The sequence below is a fragment of the Eucalyptus grandis genome, chromosome 3, assembly GCF_016545825.1.
Source record: "Eucalyptus grandis isolate ANBG69807.140 chromosome 3, ASM1654582v1, whole genome shotgun sequence".
In the NCBI taxonomy this organism is placed as follows: domain Eukaryota; kingdom Viridiplantae; phylum Streptophyta; class Magnoliopsida; order Myrtales; family Myrtaceae; genus Eucalyptus; species Eucalyptus grandis.
In genome coordinates, this window is record NC_052614.1 from 42329720 (window position 1) to 42354076 (window position 24357).

Genomic DNA, 24357 nt, shown 5'->3' on the forward strand with positions numbered 1-24357 from the left:
AGAATCTTCTATTAGTATCAAAACTAACGGATGATTATCCATGTTCTTTTGTTTTTGATAAAACCGGTGTATATGTTAAGGACAATTACACCAACACAACTCAGCTGCTTGGAAGGAAGGTTAAAGGATTGTACCGAGTTGATTCTCACACCACGAAGCATTTCTAACTCGAGACACAGAGCTCTAGGAGAAGATCTATGGCATCAACATTTAGCTCACACCAATCTGAAAACACTGCAGTACCTGCAAAATCAACATCACATTTACTGTAACACTCGAATACAGAATATATGTCGAAGTTGTCAAATTGCCAAACATACTGCTCTATCATTTCCATTGTCTGAATCTGTAACATCTACACCTTTAGAAAAGGTGCACTGCGATATCTGGGGACCTTCACCAGTCATTTCATTTCAAAACTTCAAGTATTATGTCATTCTTGTAGATGATTTTTCTCGGTTCAGCTGGATTTACCCGATGAGAGCAAAAGCAGACTTCTATGACATCTTTATTCTGTTTCGAAACAGGTCGAAAATCAACTTGACTGCAAAATCAAGACCTTCCAATGTGATGGTGGAGGTGAATTTGTTAGTCACAAGTTTCAGACACATTTACATAGCCATGGCATTAAACAACAAGTGTCCTGTCCTCATACACCGGAACGTAATGGTGTTTCAAAGAAAGCATCGCCATGTTGTTGAGTTAGGTCTAGCTATGCTCTATCATGCTGAAGTTCCTTTAAAATATTGGGTTGATGCTTTCCTAACAGCCATTTATATCATCAATATGCTTCCTACACCAAAGCTACAGATGCAATCACCATATAGTAGACTCTATCAGAAAGAACCGAGCTATGATCATCTCGAGTCTTCGGGCGTGCTTGTTTTCCTTGTCTCGGACCCTATGCTCAACACAAGCTAGATCCACGGTCTCTTACCTGTATATTCATTGGGTATAGCGAACGTCACAAAGGATACAGATGTCTTGTTCCTACTACTGGTCGAATATACATCAAGAGGGCATGTTATCTTTGATGAAAGGTTCTTTCCTTTCACTAAGACCCGTGTGACAGAGAACACATCAATGATTCAAACGTGCATCATAAGTAGCGGCCTCTCTTTTTTATTTTGCCTCCTTGCAGTCACTCCAACATCATTATTCGTGGAAGCTTCCATGCTTCGGAATTGCGACGTCAGAGCCATCTTAGATCCATTTTTCCACGGACAACCAAGTAACCGGTGCTCTCGAATGAACTTGTTTGCAGTTTCCGAAAACTTGGACCGAAGGGAGCGATCACCGGGACGGATGGCTCTCGAAGAAGGCCAATTGGATTGGAAGAACAAAACCACATATATCAATACCGAAGATACCGAGACAACGCCGGTGATGATGAAGAGCCCTCCGAAGCTGTACACACTTAGGCTAAGATTGTCTGAAAAGATCGCTGCATCTTGTCCTGGGCACGAGTTTTGACCGCGGAAGTATCTCCCTTCTATCCCATCCATTCTGGCTTTATCTTGAGTAACTTTCAAGATTGCCCTTGAAATGTAGGAGACCAAAGGGGACCTCAATGGAAAGGCCTGATGAATAATTGTCCACGTTAGTTCATGGCTTTATCTAAAAATACCTTTCATGCATGATTGTGTCCATGCACGAACATGTCACATGTGCATCCCTATCTGGGTGCATGCACGCGAGTTACTACGGAAGTACGGGGTCATGTGCATTTTCTTGCACATGTGTGTGTGTGTGTGTGTGTGGAGGTTCAGCTCCAGCTTCTCCCAAGTCCACACATGGTGCTCCCGTTGCACGCCGAGTGTCTTCGGTCTTCGTCCGCTCTTTCGTCGCATTTTGACCTTCATTTTCGTTACATATCCTCATACACCCATGTATTTTTACGTGTACTACAATTTTGTGATCTGCAACTTATTATTTACCACGTGTTGCCCTCATGTAAAGTGTAAATATATAGGTTTATGTGTGTGCACTACCCCGTAAACATGCCTAGAGAGAGAGAGAGAGAGAGAGAGAGAGAGAGAGACTTACAAAGGCGAAACCGTCGGCTTTATAGGTTGGTCCCACCGTTTTGTACTTGTTGCAGTATTTGGCAAGGAAGTGTTTTATGCTGGGCAGTTCATCAAAGATTGCCGCAACTCCTCCGTTTTCGCTTCCCTTCGATAGTGCCTCGTGGTATTCCTCGGGCGAACCATAAGGAATCAATCTGGACTCATCAAACTTGAGCTGTCCCGCGAGAAGTCCTCTCACGAAAGATCCTTTCTGATATCCGACGAAATGGCGATTCCTTATCAAGTCTTGCACATCTACGAACTCCGGCGTTATACGTTGCACGGTTAAAAGTGAAGCTAAATTTGCAGTATAACTCTGAGTGAGGATAAGCACCACAAATACCCATACGATGAGCACAAGCCTTGTCAAATTGTTCCCAATCTTCTCTCCTATATTAAACAAAATCATAGTAAATTGCTAACAAAGGACCGAGCAGAAACCGAAAAACCAGAGTAAAGTATGGAAGCCCTTACTGTCGAGAAGACCTCAGCGAAATTCAAAATAAGAAAAAAGGCACGATAGTTTTGAAAGGACTTACTATGCGCAAACACCAGTGTGGAGAAGGAAAACCAGAATATCATACTGAGTTGTTGACGACGACGACCCCTAAATTCTTCATTTGTACGATGTTCGAGGAGCCAAACAACGAACCCAGTAGAAATAAAGGCCACACAGATCATTAGCCAGAGATTCCAGCTCAATGGTTTTAAGAAGATCCACATGTTCCTCCGCTCGTCATCCTTAATGGCAACTACCATTGCTACACCGGATTCTAAGTATGGAAGTGTAAAATCGACGTAGGATGAGCGATTGGCAGTGATAGTCGTGTCTCCTATGACTGCATCGACTTTCTGCATCATCATGTCCTCATAAACTTAAACATATATGGGTATTTCACTTTCATCATAATAAACATGTTAATGATATTTGTGGACACAACATCTACCAAAAGTATTAATATTATGTCTCAAGTTTGAATCCGTATACAAGACCCAGCCTGAGTGGAGAATGTAGATAGGTTTGTTAAACCGAATTTGTCGACGCGTTGAGGTTTGTTTTCTGTTGAAGATAATATCCTAGTCCAAGTTTGACCAAGATTTGTCAAGAGCCCTGTCGTCCTTCACAAATTCCTTAAATGCTTTTCTTCATAGATATAGTTCATCAAGGGTAGCATGAACAGAGCCTGTTGGATTTCTCCAGGCAAGGCTTCAAGGGTTCTTCTGTTTCTGTTTTGAAAGATATTGTCAACCATGTTGGCAATTTGTTTTGGTACGGAGGACAAGAAAATTGGCTTCAGACCTGGGTCTCCACCCAAGGTATAGTAAAGCTTCATCATTTCTTTGAAATGTCGGTCAAGATCTCTCCTTTCATTGGAACAGCATTCTCTTTTAAAGAACTCAGTTTTCTTTTGTTCTAAGAGATCTCCTGGGCTACCAATGATGTATAGATGAGAATCCGAATGACTTGGGTAAAGTCTTGAGCCAAAAAGGTGTTTTGGTCGGCTAGTGGAATGTTCATCCACCAGTCTAACAGCTTCCTATGAACATGCTGACAAATTCTAGGAGTATGTCAAAGTGGCTGACATCTGTGTTTAAGGACCTAGTGTTCATCCAGGCATAGAATTCTTGCAACCTTTCATACCACTTATGGTACAGAAGATCATCAAGAGTAAAGGTAAGCCTGGAAATGCTGGGAGTACTAGGATTAGGCTGCACCAGCTCGGATTCGTCTCTTCCTTGCATGTTTCTGTCATCTCCACTAGTCATAAAATAACTAAAAATTCCTCTCTAGCTGCAAGAATAGCTTCTGCTTCTCATTCTGATTGGCTTTCTCCAAATGAAGGCTCAGGTGATTCTGAGGCTTTTGTGTCAGAAAGGAAATCTCCATCTGGATCTTCTTGAGTCACTGCTGTAATTTCAGGTAAAGTATTTCAGTGATGATTTCTCAAGAATGATTAGATAGGGTTTGAAATTATGTAGGGATGAGGAGGCTGGGAAGAAGTATTAGGCTGCTTTCCTAACTCTTCCCTTTGCTGTTGCACTATGATCCTATCTCAGATTGCAAGAATATCTGGTTTTCAGGATTTTGAACTATGAATGCAGAGCCCTGAGAAAAATGTTCGGGGAAGCTGAGGTAAAAGAGGACAATTTGATTTTTCCCTTGAGGATGTGAATGGTAACTCGAGGAAGAGGTCCGAGGGAGTTGTCCTTCTTGGAGGGCCCTGATCTATTTCATCAACTTCTCAATTTCAACGGTTTGATCAAGATAATGCCTAGGAGGCAAAGCCCCTAATTCCATCTTCTTGAGCTTATCTTGGAGAATTCGAAGCAGTTTATTTGTTACCACTTTTGTCTGGTCTACTCATTGGTAGACATGGTCAAGGCAAATCTTCAATTCAAATACCTAAGATTGAACACACCTTAGTGTCAACTGAAGTAATCTTGCTGTCCAGTGTCCTGAACACACCATTCTGGACAAGTACATTTTCTATTTGCCAATTTAGAACAGATTCTGCATGACTGATCTTTTTAGACTTTCCCGTCGGATCAGGTCCTGTTGGATTTCGAATCTTTGGACGATGCTCATATCTAGCTGGGCTCATTAATTCTTCTAAAGGTGGGAGATATGAAGGGTGGAACATGCAAACGCTGGTTTAGAGTAGGGTGAAGGAATTGGCATCGTGTCCTTCCTGTAGAATCGCACAACGCGCTTGTCACATCCGGGATTTTTCTTTATCCATTAGAGGATGGCTTTACAAATGAAGAAACATATTTAATCGAGGAGGGCTTTGCTTTAGGAGGAGTCGACTTGTGTTTGGGTGAAGATGGGGGAGAAATTTCACAGAGGGGTAGCATGTTTGGGTGGTCCATAGGACACTAAAAATGATACTTACCACCATCTTCTCCTAGGGGTACAGTAAATGGGTCACCATCTTCCCATTTTTGGAAGAAATCATGCTCAATGAGCGGGATTTTTCTTCCTTCTAGATGGCTTCTCATCTCTGCTTCAATTAGGGCTAGACTCTGTCCACCATTTCATAATTAAGGGTTGTTCCAATAGAGTCTAGAGTCTGAGGATCTCCACTAATTTGTAGCTGGCCTTCAAAGCATTAAGAAGGCTTGGGTCTGATTGAAATTAAGAAACAATGTTACAAACACAATTCCTGCATTCAATGTGGCCTCGACTATCCCAATACAGTCATGTTGGTAGTCGAGTATGTGGGTATTGTTGGAAATGGTGATCCATTTTCCAGAATTTCCTAGAGTTGCTAAACTACAATCTAGAATTCCCTAGATGAAGTTTCTGGAAGAAAGAGGAAAATTTCCAGCACGTAAGAGAAGTCTAGCATTTAAGAGAAGTCTAGAATATTCTAAGGCGGTGACTTACGCCTATAAATAGCCTTGTAGTTCATCATTTGAGGTGTGAGGTTGTGGAGGAGTAGATTTAAGATGGTTTCTATGTCATGAAATACTCCTCCATTATATAAAATATCTTGTACAATCCATTTTTATCAATTAGATAAAGTATATCCTATGTTCTTTGTCCTTCAATTATCCTATCTCATTCCTTGTCCATCCTCTACAAACTATACCATACACTTGCACACATCACTAACCAAAAACTATAACTAATATCAAAGCCATGCTTCCGCACGTATACATCTAAATTTTTTTAATAGGTATCAAGTAGTGCCATTCAGGGCACTACAGGAAGTCCTTTGTGGTAATGGAAAGTCAGAGCAAGGCAAATGACACCACAATGTAAGTGTGTGTAACCTTGAGTAAGCCACAGTTGCATGAACTCTAAGGTATTTGTAAGTTGACAATGTGATGTGGTCATGGAAAGTCAGAGCAAGGCGAATGACACCACAATGTAAGTGTGTAACCTTGAGTAAGCCACAGTTGCATGAACTCTAAGGTATTTGTAAGTTGACAATGTGATCTTGATGAGTAGGAGGAAAAGGAATCAAAATGAGTTTTTTTCTTTGTCCAAAAATCAAAACGAGTTGACTAAACATACTCTCTGACCTCTTTTAGGGTATGTTAAATGAGTTTCCTTATAGAGCGAACATGAGAGAGATGCAGGTTTAGCAAAGGTTGAATATGGATCTTCGTTGAATTAAGATACTTCACAAAGATCGCAGGGAATGTGGAGAGTGAGGAAGAATATAAACGTGGGTTTTTGGGCTTTTCTTATTTCCTTAGGCCGCAGGTGGGTCTCTTCTTCTCAGGTAAAAAACAATGCACAGTACTCTTCAAGAAGTCGCGCGAGAAAGGATCGTTCGGTGGAGAATTCTTTCTTCAACCGCACGAAAGATTTCTCTTAAAACGTGTAGATTTGCTATAGATTTCTAGAGTGTGAGCATTTGCTACTCTGTAATTTTCCAATTGATTAATCTCCTAGTAGAGTAGATGCTAATACTTGGACCAAACCACATATATCTTTTTTCATTATTCCTTATTTATTCTTTTGGTGATTTCATATTGATTTAATAATTATAAAATCCGATAGTTTTCGCAATATATTACAACAAAACAAAAAGAAATCATGCATAAATACGAGCCAGGTATATCAATGACAGTGTGCATATTGATGTTGTGTGGACAGCTTCTCCGCAAGGGAATTTTTAACATGTATGATACAAAAGGTGAAACAAGATTCAGAAAGAATGCACTTAACAATGAAGACAATAGTCATTCCTTTTCTTTCAACTAGTCATTTATCAAGGAACAACGGGGTAAAATCTTGAAGAAAAAAGCACCAACTAACCTGAAGTTTAATTTCGAACAGCATATCGTCGTAGGTTCCTGCGCTTTGCCTGCTCTCATTCATATAAGGAATGTAATTGTAAGGAATAGCAAAAGGCAATGTATCCAGTACAGCCATGAACATGTCGTGGGCAAATCCTGAGTAGCTAGGCACGCCCGTATGTGGATCCCATTCGATTTTGAAGAACTCGTCAAAGCCGTCCTTCTTCGGAACCCCAATCCTTAGTTTCTTTCCTGATATCGGCATCACCCAACCTTTCGGTGGCTTCAATGTTTCTCCTGGCCAAGTAGGTGGCTTCAAATCGTTGGCCGAAGCTTTATAAACTTCCCTTCTTGATAGGTTCAATTCAGGTGAAAGTCCTTGTGCCAAAGTCCAATATCCAATGATTTTCTCATTTTGTCCCACAACATTAAAGATTTCGAATGCAATGGGATGAAGTGCACCACTGGACAAATTAAATTCTCCAGTAAGGCCTTGAGATTTGATGCTTAGGATTTTGTCGAGCAATTTCGGGCCCATCTCAGAAATCCCGATAGATGAGAAGTTGAGTTTGTTTCTGCTCGTATTCGGCTTTAAGTATCTAGACTTTGCAGGATCCCATGCCATCTCTCCTGCTAACGCTAATGCTGTGACGGTGTCGTATGCCCATAAGCCAAATAGACTGAGATCAGCAATCTCGTCGTGTGGATTTCTCTCGGCGTAAAGCTTCCTCCATCTCTCCTCAAAATTTCTACGAGACTCCGATAGTGGTACATGTGGCCTTACGCCTAGAACACCTTGCATCGAGTCTAGAGACTTGGAGATGAACGGGTCCAGCAAAGACGACAAACCATCGGTGACAATCCACGCAAACTCCTCGCTCATCATCCCCGCATCACGTGCTAAAGCAAAGAACCTAGACCCAATCCCAGCAGTCATATGAACCAAAAATACTCGTGTCTGCCTCGTCAACAAGTTATTGAGCTCTTTTACGATGTCAATATTTTCCGTAAATAGAGGAATAACGCTTCTATAAGAGATCCGAGCATCAACCTCCTGGAACGCGTCAACAAGGTACGGGACCAAGCCGTTACCATATTCAGTGTCTTCATAAACAAGAGTTATTTCCCTCCAACCATAAGCTTGAACAACAGCCGCTAGAGCACCAACTTGTGAACTATCGTCATAGGCTGTCCGAACGAAATAATGGCTTTGCGTGGGAGAAAGGGATGGGCTAGTGGCTGAGAAGGATATGATTGGTACTTGAGCTTTCTCTCCCAAGTTGATAACAAATTTGGCTTGTGAGGACCATTTTGGACCCAGGATTGCGTGCACTTCTTCATTCTCCATCAAGTCTAGAACTGTAAACACGATGTATTTGATTAAACAATTGATCTGCCAAAAAAAGTGGGATTGCTTTTTTTTTGGTCGAAAAAGTGGGATTGCTTAGAGAACCTCTCTTTTAGCAACAAAACACCGCAGGCTTGGAACAATAACAGGCCCGGTGGGCCAGGTATTTGTAATAATATAAGCCCGACTCTGAAGGCTTCGTGCCTGTTATCTCTAGGCTAGGTCAATGCTAAGCATTTCAGCCAGGACAGTACTTGATTGGGCCAATTAGTGTAGTCCAAGCTAATCCTGAAGTTTCACATAATTTTTCAAAAGAAAATAACACAAATAATCTATGAATTTTGATCTAATGCATTATATTGTTCCTAAATTTTTATTCAATATATAATCCCATGTGCAATCTAAACCCGGAACTTTGATCTAATATTCAAAGTTGCCATGAACTTTTAAACATTTTTATATGTTTAGAGACTATACTAAACATTTATCAATAATTCATAGACCACATTAATCGATTTAGGAGGCCAAGCAAAGGCCTCGACCCTCACTGGCGGCTAATGAGGGCTTCTAGGCCCTCAATCAATGGTTGGGTTAGGCGAGCAAGGCAAGCCACAGTGGGGAAAATGAAGGAAAAGAAGAAAAGAAAAGAAAATTAAAAATTAAAAATTTTGGAAAAATAAAAAGTTTACGTCAACATCAGTCGTGTAACATAGGACGATCAATATCAACGTAACTAATTTCTAGCCTAAAATATACGAATAGACTAAATTGATACCAACGTGAAAAGAATTATGAAAAATTGGTTTAATTTAAAATTTTAGGATTAAATTTGTTTAAATACAATTGATTTTTGATTTTTCCCAAAAAGTTTGAGTCGGTCTACGGTCTTACGTTTGAAAAGTCAAAGATTTGATTTCCCTTACGCTAGGGTAGACCTAGAAGTCAAGTGCGTTTTCTGTTTGAAAAGTCAAATAATCTATTTTAATGTAGAGAGAGAGAGAGAGAGAGAGAGAGAGAGAGAGAGTTTCATGAAGTAGATGTGGTCTAATACTAATACAAATACTAGAGATATTACAGATATTAGATGCCTAATACCAATATTAATACACAGACCCATAAAAATATTAATACTAGATTCATACTTACTTTTTTACCGTAATACTAATTCTACAACTATTAGATGCCCTATTCAGAACCGATTTAGAATTCATTGTACTATGTAGATTGATCCGTCCAAGCCAACTTTTCTGCCTATTCTACATTAAAAACTCACTTTAGAACCACTTCATCGCATGTGTATTGATGTTGTTGATCAGACAAGGAGAAATCTTTACTAAATTAGTTGATGACAAGCTTTTGAAGTTCCAAAGAATCGAGATTCATTGATGATAAGAGTTTGAAATTGTGAATGATCTAATTCATAGGTGCGAGCCCAATACGTCCAACACAAGCGACATAAGTGCATGTATTTACCTGTTGATGCCGCATCAACAGCGTTGTCGTTTGGATTTCTGACGAGAAGCGACAATCGGGTGCGGTAATCAGGGTGCGCGCCATAGAATTCAGAGTGCGCCATGGATATACAACTCTCCACCACCTTCCCCATGGGTGAGTTCATGCCGAAAACTAGCCCGACTTGAATCATTTCCTTTGCCGGGTTCTCTTCGGGTACGCCGGAGGTTTCAATAGAGGAGGCCTGGTGAAGGAAACATAACAGTGCAAGAATCAAGGAGCATGTCTGGCCCTCCATTTTCTGTTTATCTCGGTTACTTTTGTCTATTGGTTCACTTGTTGATTCGATTCCCAATGTGCACAAATTTGGTTCCTTGTTGATTCGACTACTTATACTTTGTTTCCAGCTCTAAGCATTCAGAAATTTGGAAAGAAGTTTCCCAGAGTTTGACCGTGCAATGTGCACAGATTGATTTGACTACCATTAAAGTATGAATACGACCAGGGTTTTTCCCGGAAGATTCGTAGATGCGGGAAGAAATTGCCTTCTTTTCCTCGCAAATATTGAATGTTTTTTTTTCCTCCTCTTTCACAATCAGCCAAAAAAAGGATCAATTCATTGGAAAATTCCGTAGAGTTCCCCGCTGTTTCGCGTCTATTGCCATGTGGCATCAAAGCAAACAATTGTAGGAGAAACGAATATACCTCATCACTTCCAATTTTACAAAAGAACATAATCTTTTAGGACAAGTGCACTAAAAATCTAAAACTTGCCATGAAAGTGCAATTACGTCCTAAAACATGCAAAAAGTAAAATTAAATCTTAAAACTTGTCAGATTGATATAATTGAGTCATTCTCTTAACTTTGTCTAACTTAATTGACAAAAAATATTGACGTGGTTTTTTTCTCTATCCTATATGGTGATGACATGACTAAACAATACCGTTTTTGTCTAAATACGATTTTTAATTCAATTTCATTTAAATTAAATTAAAAAGTAAGTTAAATTTATATCAGAAAAAGGGGGTCAGAAACCAAGCGGCTGAGGACTACAAGCCCTTGGCGCTACCGCCCTATCACCGGGAAGGTCACTTGTGATCAGCAAGAGTCCCATGACCACTAACCAAGGCCATCGCTAGCCTCACTAGCCCCACACTCACTAGGAGAGGCCTGCGAGGATGGGGCGATACCGGCGAGGGCTTACAAACTTTAGCCACTTAGTTTCTCACCCCCTCTCCTTTATAAAATTTAGCTTACCTTTTAATTTAATTTTACTAAAATTTGCATTAAAAATCAGATTTGGACCAAAACGGCATTATGATAGATTTATGTTTTATGTTTTAGCCATATCATTGCTACATAGAAGAGAGAAAATATTAAAAATAGCCACCTCATCATTTTCCGTTAGCAAATTTGAACAAAGTTAAATTACATAAATGTGACAAGTTTTAAGATTTAATTACACTTTCCTGAAAAATTTTAGGATTTCCAATACACTTAATCTTTCTGGTTTAGGACATCACGTGTGCATGGCAATGTGATTTTCAGCCATATTAGATTTTCAATGGGCTCGCTTATAACTCATTAACTTAAATTGTAAGTAAGAGTAAGTCCATCAGGATATGTTCGGATTAAGGGTGAGAGGTTCCAAAGTCAATGCAAGTTCCACTTGGAACCTATCCGTCTAAACTGGTTTTCAAATTTTTGGAACTTAAAACCTACCTTTCATACTTTGAACTTGTCTTATGTAGAAAAATCTTCTTCTTTTTTATTTATTTTGAGAGAGAGACTAAGAGATGGAGTGATGGTGAAGTTAAGGGGGAGCGTATGTGTGACGGTTGAAAGAGGCAAAACAATTGAATTTGACTGTTTGGTTGGGTCTTATGTTTGGAAAGTCAATGAATTATCATATGCCTAAAAAGTGCTTTTCAAAACTCTACATCTGAGGGAGAGGGAAAGATGTGAAGGAAGGTACTGAAGTTGATGCTATATGTGACGGTTGAAAGTTTGAAACTAGAAGTCAAGTGTGTTTCTTGTTTGAAAAGTAAACCGATGATAAATTTGTCATATGTAGACAAAATCTTTTCTCCTATTATTTTAGAAAAAATACCACCAAAAAATTCAAATTATACTTACCGTGACACATTTATTTTCAACTTTTTTTTATATCATCAAAAAATCCCTAAACTATGCCCACTATAATACATATACCTAGAACTTCTCTTTTGATATAAAAAAATGTCACAACCCCAACTCTATCTCTAGTGTCCTAACCGGCACAAGTTACTTTTGCGATGTCCCAGGCTCGTTGCCGTCCCAATTCTTTTTATCGCGTTAGCATGCACATGTGGAAACATGAATAAAAAACTCCCCGGATAAACAACAGCTAGAAGAGTGGGACCTGCATCAAGTATAACACACTAATTTATATTATAACAGTACTTTTATAAGCACTTTCTCTACAGGCCATCTTTTCTTTTTACATCACAGTACAAGTTTTCCATATAGACCAAGGGAAATCCTATCTCCTCTAGCGTGATTGTAGCTCCCAAAACTAATGTGATGAGTTTTGGGGAAACTTAGTAAGTAAAATTCATAGTTCTCTACTAGAAAAGTATCTAATCATCATTAAAGCCTAGCAAGTACAACACTCACAAACAATATCAATGATAGATCACTCACAAGTCTATTGCCACCTCTCAACTATTTGTATGTGATCCACTTTCAACTTACCAATCAATCTATTGCACCAAACAAGCTTATCAATATCACATAGTAACATGTTTAATAAGTTCATTAATCATATAAATGATTCTTCCCATACTTTCAGGGATTTCTAGCCGTGGGTTGGGCATCCGGCCTCAGGCCAAACATCCCATACTTTCAAGAGCTTCCTAGCTCAACCAAGGCATCCGGGCATCAAGCCATACATCCCATACTTTTAAGGGCTTCCTAGCTCAACCAAGGCACCACGTTCAATGAACGAGGCATCGCTGTCAACACTATATGATGACGGGCGTTTTTTCCTCTTTAAGTGCACACATATAAGTGCATCACACAAGTCATTTTTTTTATCTTTTTTTCTTAGCCGACACATTCATGGTCCGAAGGCATGCTCATTCAGTCGTGTGTGCCATGAGTTCTTGCACTACTCTAATAAACATGCCGAGAATGATCCTTGGTCTGTAACTTGAATTGATCACTTAGCTTCGATCCCTGCACTAGACAAGGCTTGGGAATGGCACGCCTCATGCCAATCCATGACCTTGAGGCTTGGGTATACCTCACTTTGGTGAAGATCCTAAGCTTGAGGGACCTTGGTTCAACCCGATGTAAACATACCACATGCCATGAATGATCTTTGGCTCCTGGTTTGATTCAACATCAAGCGCAAGGTCTCCGCACCAAACCGAACCCTAGAATCAGCACCCTTTTGTGCCTTACTAAGATCTCATGGATTTGGGCGATTCTCGTACCGATCAAGGTTTAGAATTGACACGTCTCAATGTTGATTTAGGACTTTGCGGCCTTGGGCAATCCCCGCACCAAGCGAGATTCGGAACCGGTACACCATTTATGCCAATTCAATGCCTTATGGTTTGGACGGCCTTGCCTTGCGATGAACTCAATCCGAGGAAACCCCAACTTCATTTCCAGACGTACATGACACAAGCACACAGCCAAACACAATTGCAAGTAAAACCAAACAAAAGAATTCACACACCACCCACGTTTTGACAGGTTAGCACTTAGCTAGCCTCAACAACGAAATCTACCTTCCAAGATGAGAAAGAGGAACCTTACTCACCTTGGCAAGCCTCGAGGACCGACTTAGATTAGCTTGAAGGATTAAGGATGCAAGGTTACGAGAAAAGAAATGGATGGGGAAGATGGGCGAATGGTAAATGGTGTAAGGTGGTGGAAATGAATGGAAGCTCCTCTTATTTATAAGTACCAAGCTCATCATTACTCATCCAAGCAGTCCAATCGTGTTTCTTAGAGTGACACAACTATGGCATCAAGGTGGCAAGCCTATTTTGTAAGGTGGCACACCTAGTGTCCTAAGAGAAAACTTGACATCTTCTTATTGGACCACCTATTGGCTTGCTCTCCAAGGCTCAACTTAGGCTCTTGATGTGCCTATGGTCCTAAGGTACACATAAACCCCTTTGATGCCTAATGTCTTGTTTTAATCGGTTGGCTCTTGCTTTGTTCACTAAGGCTATATTTTAGGGTCATTATAGCCTAAGATTCTAGAGGACACCAAAGCATAAATTACCAACTTCTTCTCCAAGGTAAATCTCAAACCATCATTACTAAGTCAAATAGTCCGCTCTAATTTTTCCAAGTGTCCCGCCTAAAGTCCTTAGTTGGCAAGCCTACTTGTCCAACAATTGCACCTAAAAGATTGAGGTGGCATAGCTAAAAGATCTTGGTTGGTATTCTACCTTATAGGCATCATCAATGATGTCTCACTTTTTGCCATTTAATTGGGCCACTTGTACCACACATTTAATGAGCATTTAATGAACTTTGAGGATAAGGCCATCAAGGTTGCCAACTCGGCATCTAGATTCTTTGGTCATTAATGAGGGGTTTGGGTTTTGCTCTCCCATTGGTCCATGTATACGCCACCCTTTTCTTGCCCATCAAGAATATCTACAACTTCATCATTACTTTTGAAGAGTCAATGTGACATCCTGAAATTTTGGTCTTGTTTTCAATTTAATAAATCGGGTCTTTCATCAACATGCCTATAGTGTTATTCTCAGAGCTGATCACTCCTGAGATAACTAGATTATCTAGGAAGTCATTAAGAGATTTTAATGCAATAGATTTGATGATTCGACTAGGAATCGATTACTTGACCATGCTCATCTGTAGAGATCATTACCACACAGTAAAGATCGATTAGAGATCAAAGATAGACCGGTTCGACTAAGATGTGTGGCTAAACATGGGTGATTCCACTAAATTGAAAAATTCTCATCGATCGGCACTAAACTGATTTTTTTCTATCGTTTTGGTATCCTATGTCCGTATTTGAATTCTCAAGATTTTCACAACAATCGAGAGTCGCCAATATGTTAAAGAGGTTCATTATGGTTTGAAGAAAATCGACCATGGGTCATTTGCATAAAAAATTTCTAAAAACTACTCGGTATCCTAGGTCATGCTAAAATTACACCAGATTGAAATTAACCGCGAATTTGAATTTGATTTCAGAAATTAAAAGTTTTTTCATGTCACAAGTCATTTTAGGAACTTCAACTCAGTCTCTAAAGATTTTTCTGCTAACCGAAATTTTGGCGGAAAAATGCGAGATAAGGTTGTTTTTGTCCAGAAAATTCAGAGGACCGTTTTTTATTGCGCAATTAGGATGCAAGTAAGATCTATTAGCGAGGAAAAATGTCAATTTGATCGATGATATGATGGTTGAATTTTTAGAGGCCGAATTGAGTTGATCTAAGAGGTAATTGAGTCCAATTTGAGGAGAAAGCCTCCAAAATTCGTAGTCCCCCTTGCCTTCAACTTGTGGACCATCTCAAGACTTCTAGAGGAAGCCAATGGTCTGGAAAATCTGCAGAGGAAGCCAGCCAAGTGGTGGGATAGGGTCAAAGGGACAAGAAGATAGGGTAGAAGACCAAGTGGCCCCCTTAAGCCAAGTTGTCCCATTTCTTCTCCTTGCTGCCGTCGAGCCCCCACCATTGCAGACCAAGGAGCTTCAAAATCCCAGAAAACTTAGCAGCTCAGCCTTCTCTGCCCGTCCATGTCACGCCCTGATCCTCGAGCACGCACCCATCCCTCACTTGGTCGATATAATAGTAACGTCTCATGACGCATCGCTGACCATTCATTTTAATACGCATGCGGAAGCATATAAATAATCCCCAGACAAAAAAAACAATGGAATAGGAAAGTAGGACTCCAAATTTCCACTTTAAAAGCAACCACCCTTATATATATTGCAAACCATAGTGCAAATATATACAAGGTGAACTGTTAAGTCAGGTTTTAAACCACAAGTTCATAAAACAAGGTCTACAAAAAGGAATCGACTCCCATCAAAAGAAAATTGTCCTATGACTAACTAATCCAATAGGATCATCAATTCTTCAGGCTTCACCTTCTACACTTCGGGCCTCTAGTCCTTCACCATAGCCATCTAAGAACCTGAAAATGGTTATTCAATAACCAGTGAGATTACGTCTTAGCAAGTTATACCCTCTAAGATCCGATTAGGAAGTCAATACACTCAAAAAGCTGCCTAAGCACAACACGAGTCAGAGGACTTACCTTGGCATTAGTTCATTCCTGCAAGTCAGTATATATCAGATATACAGGAATCACATTAATTCATAGCATCATATCAAATCATTGATCAATCAATCTAGTTGATTACATGTCAAGCAGACCATTTTCCGGTCATCTCAATTAATTCTATCTATAAGTCCGATCATACCCAGGACTGCTTATTATAAGCCGATAATAGATAGTATAGTATAGCTCGCCAAAAGTTGCCTCAAATACTGAGATAATATACTCTATATATATGCTCGCCAAGAGCTGCCAAATCCATTAATCTGTTATTCTATATATGCTTACTAGAAATTGCTAGACATACTTTCATAGTATGCTAATAAATGTATATATGCTCACCAGAAGCTGCTAGACATACTTTCATAGTATACTAATAAATGTATATATGCTCGCCAGAAGCTGTCAGACATACATTCATAGTATATTGATAAATGTATATATGCTCGCTAGAAGCTGCCAGATCCATTGATCCACTAATCTAATATGCTCGCAAGAAGCTGCCAGATCTATTGATCCGCTAATTTAATATTCTCGCCAGAAGCTACCAGCCATATTTTCATAGCATGCTAATAATTGATCTTTAATCAATTCACCATTTTTATCCTTCTTGATAAAAATACCTATGCGTGGGTACACGGTCGACCTTGACCAAAATATAAGATTTTCACTTTTGAACCTCCCACTATTTTTAGTAGTCCCAAAATATATTTTTAGCATTGTAGACGGATGCTCGATAATTTTCCACGTAATTACCAAATTTAATTAAATTTTTGAAATAAATATCCACATTCACTATTCACTCAATTTACACAATCAGGCACTCAATTAAATAAACAGAGAGTACCACTGAAATCAGTACGAAATTCCGGTCGTCGACTATCCCAGCCTAATTTTCGAAAAATAAATAAATAATTAAATATTACGGAAAATATGTAATAAATCCAATTTAAGCCTGTAATGCCTAATCGGAAGTCAAGACGGATCCGAAAAATTTCCAAGATTCGTTCAATAAATAATAAAACATGTCTACTTGCTAACTATGCTAACCAATTGCCTAACACGCATTGGTAAGTTTCTAATTTAATTACTCTAATATAATCTATCTACCTAATTGCACTTAATTAAATATAATCAACCCCTAAGCATCATTAGCATACTAATAAGGAATTGGTGAACAAAAATCACTCGATTAATGAGCGGGTTTGGGTTTCGTTCTCTGATTGGTCCATGTGTACGCCACCATTTTCTTGCTCATCAAAAATATTTACAACTTCATTATTACTTTTGAAGAGTGAAAGGAAACATCACCCCCTTCATTAATGAGGGTGTTCTAAAGTTTTCTTCTATTTTGTCATTTTCTTCATTGAGAAGGCGGTCTAGAGTATTCCATCATTTAAGTTGGTTCCGTGGTCGGAGAAGGGATCATTAGATACATCTCGAAAAACTGAATTACGTACACCTGAGGTTTGGCCATCACACCCCATGCTCGCCCGAATCGTTCTTTTGGATAGTCAGTCAACCTAAAGGGTCGATTGTCCTTCGGTTGGTTGAACGTCAATCCTAAGGCTACCTATGGCCTAGCACTAAGCCAAGGCACTCATGAACGTTAAAATTAGTGACAGAATAACCGGGTCTATCCCTAAGCTCATTCTAGTCGACACCCAATCCATCTGTATGGCTCATGATTAGTGCATTACCAATCCACCATTGGATATTACCAATTCGAGATTCTTTTCCGATCACTAAGAATTATATAGGAATGTAAGGAATAGAATATCGTCGTAGGTTCCTGCGCTTTGCCTGCTCTCATTCACGTAAGGAATGTACTTGTAAGGAATAGCAAAAGGCAATGCATCAAGTATTGCCATAAACATGTCGTGGGCGAATCCTGAGTAGCCGGGCACTCCCGTATGCGGTTCCCATTCGATTTTGAAGAATGTCAAAGCCGTCCTTCTTCGGAACCCCAATCCTTAGTTTCTTTCCTATTATTGGCATCACCCAACCTTTCGGTGGCTTTAATGTATCTCATGGCCAAGTAGACCGCTTTAAATCGTTGGTTGAAGCTATATGAACTACCTTTGTCGATAGGTTCAATTCAAGTGAAAGTCCTCGTGCTAAAGTCGAATATCCAATGGTTTCCTCATTATGTCCCACAACATTAAAGATTTCGAATGCAATGGGATGAAGTGCACCACTGGACAATTTAAGTTCTCCAGTAAGGCCTTGAAATTTGATGCTTAGGATTTTGTCAAGCAATTTCGGGCCCATCTTAGAAACCCCAATAGACACAAAGTCGAGATTGTTTTTGCTCGTATTCGACTTTAAGTATCTAGACTTTGCAGGTTCCCATGCCATCTCTCCTGCTAATGCTAATGCTAAAATGGTGTCATATGCCCATAAGCCAAAAAGATTGAGATTAGCAATCTTGTCGTGTGGATTTCTCTCGGCGTAAAGCTTCCTCCACCTCTCTTCAAAAGACTGAGATTAGCAATCTTGCCATTTCGTTGGAAAACTCTACTGATTTAATGCATACCTATTCTTCCAGATTTTATGTTTTGTCTAATTTGCATGAAGTCTGATGATGATGGTCCTACATAATATAGTTTAGTAGATCTTTAGCTACTGAGTGGTTGTACTCACCCCTCGTGAGGACTAACATATTACAGAGTATTGAAGATGCCACTGCCACTAGAGGACGATGATAGGGGATCGAGCAGAATAGAGTGATCGTAGACGTGAGGTCAGCAGCAAAATTTTTGGACGCCGGCACTTGCTGATGGTCTAGTTTCTAAATATAGCCAAGTATAGGAAACTTGGGCTTTTGATGTGCCAACAAACGATGTCCATTTAGTATATGTAAATAAAAAGTGCCTGGTTATATCTATGTGTATCTAGTGTGCATCATTTCAGTGTTTAAGGAAGGGAGTTGTTGGATCTGCTTGCGCCATATTATTACACAGGGACCAAAGAAAAAAAAGTGATAGAACCCCCACATGACTTCTCTGAAGTCCATCAATCTAAACAAGCACAACTAGGACGCTGAAGTAAGGTGGCGACCCTAACGAATCGGGGGCCGTTGGGGGCGCCACATTTAATGAAGGAGATGTTGTCTAATACTAATACAAATACTATAGATATTACAAATATTAGATGCTTAAATATTAATACACAGACCAAAAAAAAAAAAAAAAAAAACAATACTAATACTAGAATCTCTACTTTCGACCATAATACTAATTCTATAACTATCAGATTCCCTACTCAGAACCTATTTAGAATTCGTTGTACTATGCAAACTGATCCTTATAAGCCAACTTTTCTGTCTATTCTACATTAAAAACTCTCACTAGAACCACGTCATCGTATGTGTATTAATGCCGTTGATCAGACAAGGAAAAATCGTTACTAAATTAGTTGATAACAAATTTTTTAACTTCCGAAAAATCAAGATTCATAGATGATAAGAGTTTGAAATTATGAATGATCTAATTCATGAGTGTGAGTCCAATACGTCCAACACAAGCGACATAAGTGCATGTATTTACCTGCTGACGCCGCATCAACGACGTCGTCCTTTGGATCTCTGATGAGAAGTGACAATTGGGTACAGTAATCAGGGTGCATGCCATAGAAATCGGATCGCGCCATGGATACACAACTCTCCACCTTCCCCACGGATGAGTTCTTGCTAGAAACTAGCCCGACTTGAATCATTTCCTCTGCCAAGTTCTCTTCGGGTACACCGGAGGTTTCAATAGAAGAGGCCTGGTGAAGGAGAGATATCAGTGCAAGAATCAAGTAGCATATTTGGCCCTCCATATTCTGTGTATGTCGGTTAGTTTTGTCTATTGCTTCATTTGTTGATTCCCGACTTCTTATACTTTGTTTCCAGCTCTAAGCATTACAAAAATTTGGAAGGATGTTTCCTAGAATTTGACCGTGCAATGTCCGCAAATTGACTTAATTCACATGAAAGTATGAATAAGAACAGTGGATTCCAGAAGACTCTTAGATGTGGAAATAAATTGCCTTCTTTTCCTTGCAAATATTGAATGTGTTTTTTCCTCCTATTTCGCAATCAGCCCAAAAAAGAATCAATTCATTGGAAAATGTCATAGCGTTCCCCTTTGTTTCGCGTTTATTGCCATGTGGAATCAAAGTAAACAACTGTAGGAGAAACGCATATGCCTCGCCACTTCCAATTTTACACAAGAACATGATCTTCGAGGACAAGTGCATTAAAAATTTTAAAACTTATCACAAAAGTGCAATTACATCGTAAAGCATGCAAAAAGTGTAATAAAATCTTAAAATTTGTCAAATTGATATAATCGAATCATTCCATTAATCTTATCTAATTTATTAATGGAAATATTGACGTAGCTGTTTTTCCCCTCTATCCTACATGGCGATGACATGAATAAACAATGTCTTTTTTGATTTAAATATGATTTTTAATAAATTTTATTTATTAAAAGCAAGCTAAATTTATATTTAAGGGATGGTTGAGAAACCAATGGCACGTTTAGTAACATTTATGTTCCTGAGAGCAAATTCTTATTAGAAATGATTATTTTTTATTCTGTTCTCGGGAACAATTTCTAAATATTTTAAGCTGTTTGGTAACTGTCCAAAATTTATGATTCTAGAATAGAATTGCGTTTGGTATTGTGCTCAAAATTTCTACTCCAAATCATTTTCTTTTAATTTTAAAATATTTTTCCTTTTTTTTTTTCTTTTTTTTCCTTTCTCTCTCTTCGTCTTCTTCTTCAAGTGGTCAATCGCCGGACGAGAGCTCGACGACCTCACTTTATAGCGTTGTCGGCCCTCGGTGAGGCCAACCCTCGTCGCCTAGCCTTGTCGGCAACTAAGCGAGGCTCGCCCGCTCCGAGGCTCGGCCTCGCCGCATTTGGCGAGGCTTGCCCAACCCCAAGGGCTCGCCCGGCCACCGGCGAGGCTTGGCCTCGCTAGATCTAGCGAGGACGTGCCTCACCGATGGTTGGGCTTGCCTCTGGTGAGCTCGTTGAACCTCGCCCTTGTCTGGCAAGCCTTCGGCAAGCACACCAGACCGGTTGCCGATGACCAACAGCGATGGGCGACAAACGGCGAACGGCGGCGGACAGCAACTGCAGGATGGCGGTAGATGAAGAAGAAGAGAAATATGATCTAGATTCTTAGATTTGTTCCCGAGAACAATAATCAACTTTTTTTTTATTATTTTTGATTTTATTCCAAATCTACTTTCGGAACAAAAAAATAGAAATTTGTTTTCGAGAAGAAAATTTTTATCAAACACGATTCTATTCCAAAACTACTCCTAGGAATAAAAAATTCAAAATCCGTCACTATTTGGATGGTTAACAAACAGGCCCCAAGTGGCTAAGGGCTACAAGCCCTCGGCGCCACTGCCCCATTGCTGGGAAGGTCGCTTGTAGTCAGCAAGAATCACACAACCACTAGCCGAGGCCATCCCCACCCTCATCAACCCTCCCGGCGATAGTGGGGTGATGCCGACAAGGGCTTACAGACTTTAGCCTCTTAGTTTTCACCCCTTTCCTTTTTCTTTTTTCTTTTCTTTTCAGATTTAGCTTACCTTTAATTTAATTTAACTAAAATTTGTATTAAAATTATATTTTGACCAAAACGGTGTTATTTTAGGTTTACAATTCATGTTTTAGTCACATCATCGCTACATAGACAAGAAAAAATATTTAAAATAGCCATCTCAACATTTTCCATTAACCAAGTTGAACAGAGTTAATAAAATGACTCGATTACACTATTGTGATAAGTTTTAAGATTTAATCACACTTTGACAAGTTTTCAGACTTCCAATACACTTATTCTTAATCTTTCCTAATTTAGGACATCACATGTGCATGGCAATGTGATTTTCGGCCATACTAGATTTTCAATGGATTTGCTTAGAACTCATTAACTTAAATAATAAGTGAGAGTAATTTCATCAAAATCTGTTGATGGGTTAAACTGGTTTCCAAATTTTTGGAAACGGAAATCTACCTTACATACTTTAAAACCTAGAACCTGTCTTGTTATAGGTTCTAAGGTTGGTTTTAAAGTCTACCCAAGTTCTATATATATATTCTTAATTAAAGGATTATTGGAAATCGGTGCCTCTAATTATTATCATCTGCCGTTATAATCCACTAATCACAACTCAAATTTAGACACATGAAAATTGTAAAAACGTTAACAAAGTAAAAGTCTCAATCATGGATACTACCGAAAATAGAAACTCAGACTAGTGATTCCAAATTACACAATCATCACCAAACAACATGGAATACCGTAGAACAATGTGAAAATATAATATAAGAAAAACATAAAGAATTGTTCTAGGTTCCCATCAAAATTGATTCTCTATTGAAATTGATTCCTCAATTTTTGGAATCTAGAACCTACTCTGGAATCATGTCACCCCTAGTTGAATGTAAGCTCCCATCTTGGTAATTTATTGGGCTTTTGCTATGCCTCCCAAGCAAAGTGTATTTTGAAGATGCAAATTATAAGTTTCAAAATTTGCCGATGCAAATTATTGTCTGTAAATATTGGCGATGAGTTTTTTTAAATTGGTTTGAGTGCGTTTGTGTTTGAAAAGTTGGTGAAAAATCTTTTATTTTTAATTTTATTTGAGAGTTAGACTAAGAGATGGAGTGAAGGTGAAGTTGGAAGGGGGAGGGCATGCGTGGTGGTTGAAAGAGGCAAAACAATTGAGTTTGACTGTTGGTATGCGTTGTGGGTCTTACGTTTGAAAAGTCAACGATGATAAATCGTCGTATACCTAGAAAGTTCTTTTCAAAACTCTACATCCACGAGAGAGGGAAAGACATGGAAGGAACGTGTTGAAGTTGATGCTGTCTGTGACGGTTGAAAATTTGAAACTAGAAGTCAAGTGCGTTTCTTGTTTGAAAAGTCAAATGATGTTAAATTTGTCACTTCTACTTTCTTTTTTTTGACAGTTGAAAATTTGAAAATAGAAGTCAAGTGCATCTCTCGTTTGAAAAGTCAAATGATGTTAAATTTGTCATATGCAGATAAAATCTTTTCTCCTACCTTTTTTTTTATCGAAAAAAAATACCACCAATGATGATAAATCGTCACATGCCTAAAAAGTGCTTTTCAAAACCCTACATCCGAGGAGAGGGAAAAAGGTGGAAGGAATGTACTGAAATTGATGTTACGTGTGATAGTTGAAAATTTGAAACTAGAAGCCAAGCGAATTTCTCGTTTGAAAGTCAAATGATCATAAATTTGTTATATGCAGACAAAATCAATCCTACTACTTTTTTTTAATAAAAAAAATGCTATCAAAAACTTTAAATTATGCTTATCGTGATAGATTTATTTTGAATTTTTTTTGGTATCATCAAAAAACCCCAAACTATACCCACTATAATATGTACTCTCTTTGTGATATAAAAAAATTCTAAACTTATATATATGATATATTTATCCATTGCTAAGGTTTTAATGACTTTTCAACTAAACAATGCGGTTTTTATTTCATTTACGTCACATGAGCAATATGTTAATATCATTTGCTTTCCCATGTCCATGTAGGTAAATTTTTAAGGGGGCTCATTAACGGAACCTTATAAATACTAAATATATCACAAAAGTATAAATTTAGGATTTTTGGTACTAAAATATATATATATGACAAGTATGCCACAATGGTTATATTATGGTCTTTTTTGGTGACTTTTACCCCTTTTTTTGGTGTAGAGAAAGAGAAATAGGTTTCTCTTGAGGGAGAAAAAAGGGACTAGATTCTCAAACATTTATTAGATCCTCCACTATATAGCCTAGTGCTAGTACTAATACTAATATGATAGATATTCAAAATATTAGATGCCTAACACTAATATCAATACTTACGCTAATACCAACACTAATACTAGATTCTCTTATTACATTGCATCATAATATTAGTTGTCCTATCAGAACTTGTTGAGAGTTCATTAAACTATGTATATTGATCCTTCCAAACCAACTTGTCAATCTATTCTAATTCACACTAAAACCACTTCATCGTATATGTATTAATATCGTGGATCAAACAAGGAGAAAGCATATACTAATATGGTTAGTAACAAGTATTTGAAGTCGAGAAGGACCGAGATTCATCAATGATAAGTTTTTGAAATTTTGACTGATTTAATTCATGAGCACAAACCTAATATGTCCCACACAAGTGAAGTAAGTGCGCAACTGAAGCCAAATGCACAGTAATAGTTTGATCATCTACACTCTACAGTATTTGATTTCTATATAATGAAAAGCTATAGGTAAATCAAGGTCTTAATGAGAGAACATTAACAACCCGAACAATATCAAATGCCGCATCGACAATGTCCTCCCGGATCTCTGACTTGAAGCAACAATCGGGTATGGT

At 38.7% G+C, this 24357-nt stretch overlaps 1 protein-coding gene across 1 annotated transcript; it reads right to left on the reverse strand.

The window, feature by feature from the left end:
• Positions 1–1088: 1088 nt before the first annotated feature.
• On the reverse strand, positions 1089–9908 carry LOC104439680 (glutamate receptor 2.8). Its single transcript, XM_039309612.1, has 5 exons — positions 9640–9908; positions 6838–8177; positions 2606–2918; positions 2047–2456; positions 1089–1580 (listed from the first exon to the last, which is right to left on the reverse strand). Exons 1-5 carry the CDS (start codon positions 9809–9811, stop codon positions 1089–1091), a joined length of 2727 nt encoding a protein of 908 aa, XP_039165546.1. The 5' UTR covers positions 9812–9908.
• Between the last annotated feature and the right edge of the window lie 14449 nt (positions 9909–24357).

Excerpts from the sequence above, each read along its gene's own strand:
- LOC104439680 (XM_039309612.1), bottom strand. The coding sequence starts at position 9,811 with ATGATTCAAGTCGGGCTAGTTTTCGGCATGAACTCACCCATGGGGAAG. Across the intron at positions 2,919-6,837 it reads TGTTCGAAATTAAACTTCAG|AAAGTCGATGCAGTCATAGG; the intron begins GTTAGTTGGTGC and ends ATGATGATGCAG. Across the intron at positions 1,581-2,046 it reads AAGCCGACGGTTTCGCCTTT|GCCTTTCCATTGAGGTCCCC; the intron begins GTAAGTCTCTCT and ends ATTATTCATCAG.